The 13,140-nt window shown below is 43.7% G+C and overlaps 1 protein-coding gene across 1 annotated transcript in view; it reads right to left on the bottom strand.

The window, feature by feature from the left end:
- The window catches only part of LOC119377184 (protein O-mannosyl-transferase TMTC1), a 53,167-nt gene extending 41,649 nt beyond the window's left edge, over nt 1-11,518 (bottom strand). The window contains 3 exon segments of the mRNA XM_049411549.1: nt 6,345-6,418; nt 8,155-8,332; nt 11,490-11,518. Coding sequence (XP_049267506.1) covers nt 6,345-6,418; nt 8,155-8,332; nt 11,490-11,518 — 281 coding nt within the window.
- Nucleotides 11,519-13,140: the final 1,622 nt, after the last annotated feature.

The following is a 13,140-nucleotide window of genomic DNA, read 5'->3' as shown; positions in this document are numbered from 1 at the left end:
GCATCATGTTTACATGAGGAATTAAAACTGCAATGATTGCATATTCTACTTATCTGCTGGCGTAAAGCGTTCGTTAGCAACATATTCACTAACGTGCAATCTTTTGAAATTTCTTCTCCGAGAGAACTAGTGCCGTCCAGAATGTCTCAGGCGTATTGTAGTGGCACAAGGCGTGTGTAGGACACCACTGCTATTGTCACTTATGGCTCCGACTATTTCGTGATTTGCAACAGCGAGAAACTTTACGGTGACCTCAAAAAAGAAACCATATATTTTAGTCAAATAGCAAGGCGGTTCCGTATCAATCACAGTGAATACGTTTGCAGGCGTTACACGTAACTATAGAATCAAATATCTAAAAAAGTGGTTAAAGGGACAAAAGGAGTTTTCTCGTATTAGTAAACTACTCTTTCACGATACCAGAAGCACCACGCTTGCTGCGAGAAGACGCTTAGTAAGCGAGAAATCGCGCAAAAAGAAAATGTGGGTGACGACGCCACCTTGAAGTTTCTACACCATTCGCCGTGACGTCACATATTTGACGGTGCCTACTAGGGCATGCGTAGTTCTTAAACGGTAAAAATGAAGTACACTGTCCTCTGAGGGGGCCATGGAGTTAGCCTACCAAATTTGAGGAAATTTTGTTAAGCCAATGGCGCCAAAACACGATAAGTACACATTGAAATCCGTGACGTCACGCGTGGCGATTGTGGCGCGAAATTTAAAAACGATATTTTCAACTTTATTTCCTCATTTATTAATACACATATGATGGTGAAATTAACGACATTATAGTTCTGAAAGTACAATTTATCAATCTAAATCGATTCATTGTTTCTCTTTAGTGTCCCTTTAACCGCGACTGAATGAAACCAGTGGAGTATGGTTTACCGTCATGTGGCTCTCCTTATGATATGTTTTATATTGCGTTTAACTGGCTAATTAACTGAGCTCAATTATGATTACCTGAGGTCAAAAAATTATTTTTAATATTCATTTACGACAAAGTGGGTGTCATCACGTCGTAGAGGGCATTCCAAAACGACCGGCCCAATTTTTGGTGGCGACGTCATTCTGCGTGGTGATTTTTTTTTTCGATTTTAAAGGAAAGCGCACGAAAGATCAAATGAAACCACGTTACTGCGCCGCTCGTGCGCTACCATACTTCAGCGCTCTGAAACGTGCTTCGAGTATAACAACCGGCGCGAACTGTCAGCATATCAAGGAAGACTGCGTTTCCTTGCCGTGTGCGGTCGTCTGAAATGTTGACGCACGGTGAAGCATAAGGCCGCGGCCGGTAATTTCGCCATGGTCCACGCGGCGGTTGTTTCCCTCGAAGCGGGCTTGAGAGCCCTGCAGTACGGCAGCGGACGACGGCAATCACGTGGTCATGTTTCGCGGGCTTTCTTTAGATGTGATGCAAACGGAGGACAGAAAAATAGCACTCATGGTGACAATGAAATTATGATCAAAATAACCACTTGAATAATTGAGCAGGAAGAACAAAGATACAGTACACCAAGATATATTATGTTACGTAAGTGCTTGTTCTACAGCATCTAGCATCAGCACCGGTGGAGCGACAGTTTTTAGAATCTCATCGTATGTAAGTTAAACTGACATCATTGAGATCTTTTAAATAGCTGTCCTGTGAAAGCCGCGAGACGCAAAGAAACCCCATTTTTGCATTCTTCAGACTTCGTAACGAAACACTATGTATACGCAAGGGAAACTTCGTTAACGACACTGTAGGAGCGTCAGAATTTTCGCGAGAGGTTCGTACGCGTTAGAGTACGTAGAACAGTACAGTGTTTACGAGGAAATGTCATGGTACCGACACGAGTAAAAAGAAAGGAGAATTGCGAGAAAGCGAAGTTCGACTGCTTGTAGACGTTCGCGGGCTTTTGTATGTCGAGATCGCGCGAGCGCCACCACGTGACTGTGCTCCACCGATAGGGACGCGCTGACCTCATCGCCTGCCCTCGCTGGAGAACTCTGGCAGATATATAAAAGAATGTCACTGTCGTTAGTTTTATTCAAGTAGCTTAGTAGTAGCAGTATCAGCTTGAGAAGCGTAGTTCAGCCACCGTTAATTGTTTTGCTCGGTTTTCTTCAGTATCTTGTATCTTAAGATACACGATACATTATTGAATGTATCGGAAATACAGATACAGATACTCGTCTGGCGAGATATCGCGATACAGATACAAGATACCCAAGGAGTATCTAAGATACTATCTAAGATACATGTATCTTCGATACTGCCCAGCACTGACTACTACTATATCGAATAATGTGCACCGTGCCTAACATTGAACCGATGAACGTCTACTTTGAGCACTCACAACTAACTACATCGTTGTCAATCAATCAATCAATCAATCAATCAATCAATCAATCAATCAATCAATCAATCGATCAATCAATCAATCAATCAATCAAATCATCAATCAATCAAATTTTATTTTTCTTTCCTTTGAAAGAGAAGGAGGCGGGACTAAAAGCCGCGATTACGGCTTGACAGTGGTCCCTGCCTCCTTGTTTCTTGGCATGGCACAGCATGAGGGTGGATACATGGTGTATACATTGTGCATAGCGCACTGTTTACAATACTGTTTTTCGGAAATACAGTTAAGGGTACATTTCAATACAGAAGAAAAGATTACACAATGTGCTCTAACGAAAATATGAAGTGACACTGTAAAAATAACACAATTACAAAGTGAAAAGAAAAACTCAAACATACCTAAATGGACACTTGCATTACAGAACAGAAATATAGTAATAATTTCATAATACACAGTTAACAACAACGCACCAGTGCATGTATTATCCGTACACTTCAATAAGCCATTTTCGATAAGAAAAACTAATGTCATTTCTTGAGCGAGAAAACAGGTCAAATTTTTCATGATGTAACATATTTAGTAAATGCGGAAGGGCAAGATAAAGACTCTTTATTATAGCTAGCTCGTGGGGTGGGTATATGCCATAATTTTTGTTTCTTGTATGCTGTATGCGTACAAGAAACATGCGTACAAGTATGCTGTCCTACATCGAATTAAGTAAGATCCGTGGCTTCTGTAGTTTCGTTTCGATAGTGTGGAATACAACCTTGTACGATAAGCTGAGAGTCACTGTAATACCTAGCTAGTTTGTTGGCCCAAAAAGTCGGATTGTTCACCGCTGACTTCTTCCCCTAAAGGAACAGCTCTTGCAACAAGCTCCACATAAGCAAAAAAAGTGTTCTGTTTTCAGACATACAAGTACGATCGCAAAATAATGCGCTTCTCTTATGCAAATATATTGCCCCCTGTAGAAAGCAATCTCCAGTAAGTTAGGAAAAGAAAGAGCGACGGTCAGCATTAGGGCAGTCTATCACGGAAGCCTTCCGTAAATCAATAACGGAGAACACTGTCTATCCAAAATAACAATAAAAAAAATAGCTTGGCCGTCAGTGACGTACGAGCAGAGAGGTCATCCTGCGCAGCTTGTCTCACGAAGAATCGCGGAAAAATAGCGATGTATTGTTGAAGTCGCAAAATAACTAAACAGGGAACTCATAAAATACGCATTGTTCTTTCGTTTCCACAGCATTAGGATCCGGAACTGAAAAGTTTGCTGAAGGTAAGTGATTCTGTGATGGCCCAAAGGGCAGAGCGTTGTAAATGTTTTATTGAGCGATGACATGCAAAGATCATCGTGTGAGTCAACTCTCGTATGAGAGGCAATTTAGAAGAAGTCTTGAAACCCACCCGTTAACTTGTCGGCTCCGAAGTCAAAATTATTTAACGCAGCAAAAGAAACGCTACAAACTCAGTAGAAAGAAAACACAGCGTGAAGACACCTGCACAAAGGAACCTCAACTGGCCGTTCAATTTACAAGCATTGCAAAATGGGCTGCCCCACAGACTAATGTGTTTCGGGAAAATGCGTGCCAGATATCGACATCAAGAATATCGAAACAAATTGAACAAGAATGGTAATGCTCTCATGTTGCCAACATGTTTACATGTTTTTCTTCCTAGGCAATTCTTTGCCTGCATAGTTATGTTGATCATCTCATCGAGAACTCAGGATAAATTGTGTCATGATTCGGGCTTATCTACAGAGCTGCAGTGATAATCCGCTGTATTATAATTATTTTCCTATTTTTCATTCTGCTATATTTACTGAACAAAGATATTTAGACTGTTTCGTTCCCCCTGAAATTTCACTATTCGGTATATTGAGTATCAACGCGTTGTAGAAGACGTGCAGGGTCATCTTTTGACATCACGCACTTTGCCTGCGAGTAAGACGAAAGCCTATGAGTACTGGAAATGCCTTTGTCCCACGAAAAGATTCGAAGTCCTTGAACAAAATCTGCATGTCAGATTTGTTCAAGGACTTCGCCAAAGAGATTTAGCCCAAAGAGATAGAATTTCCCCAAAGAGATTTAGCTTTTAGAAAAGTAGCGTTCCAAAATTTAACCTTTCTCAAATCCCGTGAACCAGGTTAGCTTTAGAAATATTGTCTCATTTAGAGGCACAGGGTAGGCCCTATACTGCCATGTATTTAAGGCTTTTTTAAGACCCATTTTCTTTGAAACTACTATTTGTAGAACAATCCGGTTCGTTCCATTTTATTCTTCGGCATTTCTTCTTGCAGTGGAACCAGAATCGCAATAATATTTCAAGTGCTGACATTTTTAAAATTTTTAGCAAAGCAAATATTTTTATCATGATTTTTTAAATAAAACTGCCAAAAAAATGTTCAGTAGCTTCGTATTGATGTTTGGTATATTCTGGTAAAAAATCAGCCTTCTGTTTTTTCAAGTTGTTTTGATAACGGGACAAAAGTAGCAAAAAAATTATTTCGAGATCTTCAGAATTAAAGAGGAAAAAAACAAGTTTATTCATGTTTTGTTCAGAACGAAGGTGCATTGTAAAATTTATTTAATAGCAATCTGCATTAGTTATCACACGAATCGTTTTTCGTTCTTTCTTGTTTTCTTGGTTCCCTGGCTTGTTTTGTCAATACTTCTGCCTCAGTGGGAAGGCATCCTTCGCGAAGGCGCCCCCGAGGTCTGTCGGGCGCTCGTCCAGCGGGCCCGGGCTATCGCAGAGGTTGCCATAGGAGTCTCGGAATAGGGACCCTCCCCGTTTTCTTTGAATTTGAATAAAGGAATGTTTTCATCCATCTCGTTGACCGAATACTCTGGATGGCGGTCGATCTCATTCAACCATATCACAGGGCTGCGCCTCAGTGATATTCGAAACTGCCTTGAGAACGTTTACTCGGGCCATGCAGGCCGTTTTTAATGCTAGAATGGTTTCAAAGTGGCAGTTCTGAGGGTTTCCATTCGAAGGAACACGATCCATGGTGTTCTCTACGAGTGCCACGGTTCCTCCGCATTCTGTGCCTACACAGTTACTCGTAATCACGCTTCTGTAGGTACACCATATCAGTCAAAGCGTTACCATCGCTACTACAGGTAACATTTTGTCCTATATAGCGGCGACGTGGAATGAATACAAAGCTTACTTGCTGAAGTACTCCCACGAGTGCTGCCGGTCTCGTTTCTGTTAGTACCAAGGCGAAAACAGCGCGTAAAGACGAATACGAACAGACACAAGAAAAGGCACAGACAAAGGCGCTGTGTCTGCGCCTTTTCCTGTGTCTGTTCGTACTCGTCTCTATGCGCTGTTTTCGCCTCAGCATGAACAACCAACTAGCTCGAAACGTGTTATTCTGTTAGTAGCCGAAGCGTCGGAATTTCCGATTCTAGTGCGCTTTCTAAACAATTTCTTTGATTTGTCAACACCAGATACATTTTGCCGCCGCAACAATATGTGCAAAGGCGCAACTACACTCAATATCAATGCGCAGAACCGCGTCTCCATGCGCGTCTCACACACATAAGGCAAGTGTAATCGGCAAATGACACGCGCGTTAAAAAAACTGCACCATGTGCCTCTGAGTAGCCGGGATATACATTTTTTAAAAAGCTGCTAAGCTCCGAGAAACTACCAGTTTCGTTTTTTTTTTAAATACACTTGAGGCAGAAAGCTCAGGTTGAGCATGGTCTGGCTACTCATCAGTTGGTCTCGAAAACCTGGTCTTTCTGGCTCAATCAAAACGCGCTAAAATTTGTGTCGCACTGGATATTGTTAAGGAAGGCCTTATCATTCCAAACAAGCAAATATATTTCGATTTTTTTAACTTTTCTCTCTGTGTCGTTATCGCAACCTGCCGATGACATTATTGCACACTCTAACATCACAGTATATAAAGGAAGTGTCATGTACACTGCTATCATTTGTATGAGTGCACAACCACAGGCCGCTTACACGTCGTCTTACCTGTGGTAGCAGAGGAAAGACAGTAGAAAGAAGAGGCAGCACAGAACTTCGGCCCGGCCCACTATACTCGACACCTGCGCCAGTGTGACAGAGGAAATCGATCAGGAAGAGGGACACCTATCCGTCAAGACACGCATCGCATGCACAATGCAGCACATATAACGGAATTATACAATACAGACAACGCAAAGACAAAAGAAGGAATTGAACGAAACGACAAAGGTTTGTGAAAAACCGCCGTCTAAATTCATTGACTGGGACGAACACAAAACTCACAAGCTCCCTTATGCAGTCTCCTAAGACGACTAGGAGGTGAACGCCAACAGTTATGTCTACTCTACTGTGGACTATATCTCACGCGAACGTCGCTTCTTTATTTTTTTTAGCCACGCAAACACCGCAAAGACGAAATGAACACTCAGCTTACGCGCCACGAGGACAGCGGATGGTCATCGCGCACCTTGTACCACAAGGTCGCTCAAGGTCACATTCGCATGAGACATATAAGGCTTCCGACTTAATAACGGAAGCAAACACCGCATAGTAGAAACAAAAAGTGCAATGACGTATTTGAAACGAATCAGGTTAATAAATTTGCAGTGTCAACGATGATCCACTTCTGTCGAGAAAGAAACAAAGTTCACAAGATCGTGAAGCAAGTGCGCAGTCACTGAATGGGGATCGCAAAGCGAGTATATTCGTATCCGTCCTCGAAGCATTTCGTTCCGAAACAGGTGTGTTGAGCAGACAGGGTAGGAATTGGGAGCATTTCTTAGTTTTAGTACCAGAAGTTCACGAACAGGTAATACATCGTCTCTAGAGCGTGAAGAACAGCCAGCAAAACCACGGGACACGAGAAAAAAGGCAGACGCACACAACGCTGGAACAAACAACCGCGCCTTTATGGAAGGAAATCGTTCAACCAGGAAACCTCACAACGCATGTGCAGTACACGACTATCGCCGGCCACGTCACGAAATGAAAGAAAGAATAAACATGATATTTTTTGACATCGTTGCAAAATACTAGATTCTTCAGTATTTCTTGGCTGTTCTTCAAGTAAATGAACCAACTGGCTCAGATATCGACTCTTCTGCATTGGACTGAAGACCTACTTTATGAACTTAGTACCGAGTAAATAGCATCTTTCTAGTCAATTCGGTTATAAATATTCATGACCATTATCGATCGAGTTGAAACTTGAATCGTAAGTTTGGCATGGCGTGTAAAGCACATATGCGAAATAGTTAACACACACATGATCTTAACTGCAGGAGTTCAGTATTGTACGGAACGTACACTACAATGCTGTCTTTTATTTACGCTACATGGCAACCTACTGAAAATATGTTACCAGCAAGCTCGCATTGCATCCCTCGTGTACAATCACGTGGCGGGATAAAGTGATTGGTATTAAGCCAGCGAACGCGCGATCATTCCTTTCGTATCTCCTGATTGATTGTCTAAGTCGTTGCAATGAATGCTTGGAACATGTTTAGCTTTGAACGCTTCTAAACGCCACGACCAATATCGATATAGAATACTGTTCTGTTCAAACATTTAAAACAGGCTGAATTTCCATATTCCTTCCGCGAGTGAAAGAGGAACTTCTATCACACATCTTATCTTTTATATTATATCTTATCCTATATCTTACATCATATATCATATAACTTATATCAGGTAGTGGCTATTCTAGAGAATAGTACAATGGGACTATTAACTGACGCACCCACTTGAAGTATGCCATATCACGAAGCAATCAGCACAGAAGTAAATGGCATGCACACTAGCAAAAGCAAACACTCACAGCCTCAGTATGCACTGGATGAGCCGCGAACAGCGTCGCAGCCAGGCACGCGTGGAGAGCAGTGATCCTCATCACGCGTCGTGCGACTATAGCCACCAGCACGGAGCATGCGCAGTGCAGGGCTACGTTGACAATGTGGTAGCCACGCACCTGGCGCCCGTTTGCGTAGTAGTTGGCCCTGCGTGAGAAGGGGTGAAGATGCCCATGAGGGAAAGATCTCTGCGTAACGCATCAGTGCTTCACCGTTAAAAAAAACGCTTTGAATACTTTACCACACTAATCTTGATAACGTTACAGCTGCCTTTCCTGTGAAGCTATCCTTTTACTACTATCGAACGCTTCTACACACTGCATAACTGCAGTTCAGGTATATGGCTTTCTAGTTGCGTTGATGAAACGACATCTAGATAGCTGAACGCCACTCGCCACGGTAATGCCGATTTAATAAAATTACTTTGAAAACGTACAAATTCTGGTGAGAACAGCTTGCTTTTTAAGCGCGAATTATTTCTTAGAGGACCAAAGGCACTTTCACCATATCTATCTATCTATCTATCTATCTATCTATCTATCTATCTATCTATCTATCTATCTATCTATCTATCTATCTATCTATCTATCTATCTATCTATCTGTCTATCTGTCTGTCTGTCTGTCTGTCTGTCTGTCTGTCTGTCTGTCTGTCTGTCTGTCTGTCTAGCCGCCTACATCCGAGCGCTCTCGTGGTCATCTTCTTAACATGTCATGATCATGACATCAATAACGTGACATGCCTGTCGCGTACGTCGTTTAACCGTTTCCACGAGTTCGCACATACCCGCATAACACAGGCCGTGTTATACAAGTATGTGCGACATCTGGTTCACAGTTTATATCAACCCAGGGGCAGTGAAAATAAACTGCAAATCAGCACGATAGCATTAAAGAGCCCGTGTCGCAGAGAATTTGGTGCCGGCAACGGCAGCGCTGTCGGTGAGCGGAAATTACGCGGTGGACGCAAGGAAGGAAGGAAAACAGGAGAGAGAGAGAGTGCAAGGCACGGGCGTTAACCAGATTAGCATAACCGGTATGCTACCCTGCACAGGGCAAAGGGACGGGGAGGTTGAAAGAAGAGTAAAGAAAGAGAGAGGGGGGGAGCACGCACACGGCGTCATACTCCGGCACTCTTATGCTGTATAGGGCATGACTATTAGTCTACAGCCGCTCAGCAAGTATGTTGCCCTTAGATGTGTTAACAGTGCATTCGTTGCGGTAATTCTCGATAGACACAGATAATAAATATCAAAGTTGTTGTCGCAATCGAAGCCAAGCATTCATGACAGTCAAATGTCCTACTACGGTGCCACGCCAGTGGTGCTTAGGTAGAAGACCCTACACAAGCTTCATGTTGGGGCAAAGCCAATAGTGGCGGCAGTGTTCGCTATCCGCGAACAATATAATGAACATCTGCTACCTAAGGTGTAGTCAAGAGCTGCTTGTATACGTCCACGACCGCGACTTTTGATTGCATATCATCGTACCGCAGCGTGCAATTCGTGACGACACAACTGACACCTCTACTGTAACGTGAGCCCGGACGTTACGCAGGACTATGAGCTACCGTTTACATGCCAGTGCATCATCGACGTGCCTGGCAAGCCTACAATATATGCATAGCTACTAAATTTACGCAAAGACGTCTATCCACTTCTTATAACGCATGGCTCTAAGCGAAAAATCTGGCATCTGTTGTGACTCGCTGACTGGTTCGCATAAAATCGATTTCCACAGTTCCCGGGATTTGTCTAGTTAGTCTAGACGCGGAATTTGTATACTTAGTGATTAAGCAGCTTAAGACATGCGCCGGTCTGTCAAGACTTTCAATAGATGGCACAAACACTGCAGCCTAAAGGATCTGCAAAATCCGGGCTTAGTACATATCGGTGATAGAGAATGCCAGCCCCAAAAGAACACCCCGTAAGTCCTACACTATATTTCCCCCTCATTCGCGTGCATATGTATATTTTTTTATAGTAACATCTCCCGCCGCCTGACTCGTGTACTTAAAGAGCCAAGTTCTAAAAGAAGCCCCTCTGAGAATTCGATGCCTGAGGATGATGTCTGCTATATATTTCGAGCGCACTTCCTTCTTTTTGAATATTCTTATTCAAGCGCTATCAGCCGAGGCCAGACCACATTCTAGCTGCCTTGGCTTATTTTGTTTGGAGTGCTAGTTCACCCTCCACACGACTGCAGCAGCAGCATGTGCTAGATCTTTGCTGGAACTCCGCATGTGGGACTCCGCATGGGACTCGGCATGTGCTAAATCTTTGCTCAAAAGAACGGGTGTCGCAAATCCAGCAGTGACTCACCAAGAATGTCACTGAAAATATAACAAATAAGGGGTCTCTGCGAATGATACGGGTCAATTTCCGCCTTCCTTTTATTTTTTTTTCCAACGTGCATGTTTCAGTTATGCTAGCTGCTATATTTTTGCATTTCTACTTACATCATACTGCAGCCCACGTGGCCCAAGATGAGGGTAATATCGGACAAAAAATACACTTACAAAAGGCAGAAAGTGCAAGACAACTCCTTATGAAAACAACAAAACCCTTAATATTGTGATATTAGCTAGGGAATACTAAGATTGAGTATGATGTGATTCAGAGCAGTTGAGACGGCGAAATGGTTTGAAGTTTCATTCTCTCCTTGTCCAAGGAAGACAAAGGAAACTTAAAGTGGCTTGTCCTGGCAACGTAAGGAGAGATAGTGAGGGGGGTTTCTGTCTGTATATTTGCGCCTGCGAACACAGAACGCGGAATAGAATGCATATATAAATCGCGTTGTCACAACGCTGAAGCATGCGTAAGATAGAAACTTCAAAATCTGTTCTATTTGTTCTGACGCTTTCTGTGGTGAGGTTGAGGTATATATCCTCACACACACACACACACACACACACACACACACACACACACACAACACACACCACACACACACACACACACACACACACACACCACCCACACATAAAAACGTAAACACGCGTGCGCACAAAGGCACGGTAATTACCCAAAAACGAAAATGAAGAAGAACAAGATCACCGTCCAAGCAATTCGTACAGATGGTTAACCAGCAAAGCTGAAGCGTGCAGCCCGTTGTTTAGCAGTGGGGAATCCCGATGGTGCATTGAGGCGTTTCTCAATTATTGGTATGGTTTCAACAGTGAAATTCGCCGGTATATGAGGATGTTGAGGATGACGTCGAAGAGTTTGTTGACGTATATCACACACGCCTCAGTATCATTGTTCCAAAGTTTGACGCGTTAGAGGAAGGCCATCTCCTGGACGCACCGGTGCTGCATGTCGTCGCCGTGCACCATGATGCGTTCGAGCAGCTGAATTAGTGGTCCCGGTGAACTTCGGAGGCAGACAAAGTTAAAAATGCCGTTGGCTTGCCGCGTTGCCTTGTCATAGCGAACACCCCTTCATGCGTTCCTGACAGCGATGGACCGTGTTTGGGACTCCGCGCATGAACGCCATGTCTCGGGCAAGCGCATCTCTCACGAAGTCACCGCTCTCCAAAGTTGTTGACGAGTGATGCATGGCGCTCGTAACATCGTTGGTACGGAATGTGACGGCCTTTTCGACGATGTTAAATGGAACCACTTTTATGGTCCTGTAAAGATGCTAGTCGGTTCCCCGCACCGACGGTCCGAGTACCACATCTCACTGGTGCCTTTGGAGAACGACGTGGCGTATGGACTTGTCATTTTTCACGGATAGTCGGAGTATATCTGCCGAAACGAGAACTCCCCGGCGTGTTCATCGTTGAACAGTGACCGGGGAACCTGCGCTTCTCCGGGAGCGATCGCTAGGTAATGCTTACCGTCAACGAGACTGGTTGAGTTGACTGCTGCGTCGTCGAACACCGCCGTGTGGCTCACTGTGTGCATGGCAGACGCGCACTGAACTGGATCATCCCAGCCGAAGTGCCGCTAGAGAAACTCCCACCGAAAGCGGGCGTTGGTCCCGGCGATCACGTTCGCACCATTGCCACGTTGACGCTGCTCTGCCCGCGTCGCCGCGTGTGTCGCAAATTACGGCTCGTATTGTCTGCAGGAAGACTGGTCCCCAGTTGTATAACTTACTGCATTATCAAAGTGGCAGTATGTAGCTTTCGCCTTGAAATGTTACGGAGATTGCAACATGCTCCCATTTTTTGTTTTTTTTGTAGAGGCGTTCGCGAGCATCCGGAATCGCCCGTATAGCTATTGCGTTTCGGAAAGATTTAGCATGTTAATCTTTCCGAAACGCTACACCACCAATAAGGGTTACTACATCGTGTCTCAAAACAACATAGGAAAGGCCCTTTGAACAGATTGCGATTTCCAGCGTGCACGCAGATAAGCAGTGTGCCGCGTTATTACATTTTTTTTCTAGTTCGAGTCCATCACGTAAGCTTCCAAGAGCGCCACAGAAAGATGATCAGTCATATGCACTCGAGTAGCTTTCTCCATGGGGTATAAGCTTCCAAAGACCGCAGTCTGAACAAAAAAACAAGCAATTCAGAAAAAGAATTTCTTCAACACTTCCTAGCTTATTAAGTGTCCAGAAACGTAAAAAAAATATTTGGAACAATAATCCGACTTCGCAGTAATCGGTCGCTTTCGTAAAGATCAGTGTAACCATTCGTTTTCTTCATCGGTAACTTTTTTAGTGCCGTTTAGTGCATAGGTGCAGCTGGCTCCGTACACCAAAGTTATGAGCGCAATTTCCAAACTCCTGCCTAGCCTTCTTTTTATTTTAATGACTTTTTCAAAGCGAGACTGCAATCTTTCCAGCCTATTGCTTTTTTACGGAATTAGAAATTGGTTATTTTATTACCTTTTTGACACCCCCCCCCCCATCCGTTCAAACATAGAAGCTGTAGCAGGTTTCTCGTGTCGTGCTAACATCCTTAACCTTTCTTGAGAGTCCCTAATGCCTGGCGCTCAAGAGCCTA

Source organism: Rhipicephalus sanguineus, unplaced genomic scaffold (assembly GCF_013339695.2).
Source record: "Rhipicephalus sanguineus isolate Rsan-2018 unplaced genomic scaffold, BIME_Rsan_1.4 Seq384, whole genome shotgun sequence".
NCBI lineage: Eukaryota > Metazoa > Arthropoda > Arachnida > Ixodida > Ixodidae > Rhipicephalus > Rhipicephalus sanguineus.
The sequence above is the reverse complement of the archived record's forward strand: the minus strand, read 5'-3'. Positions and strand labels throughout refer to the sequence as shown.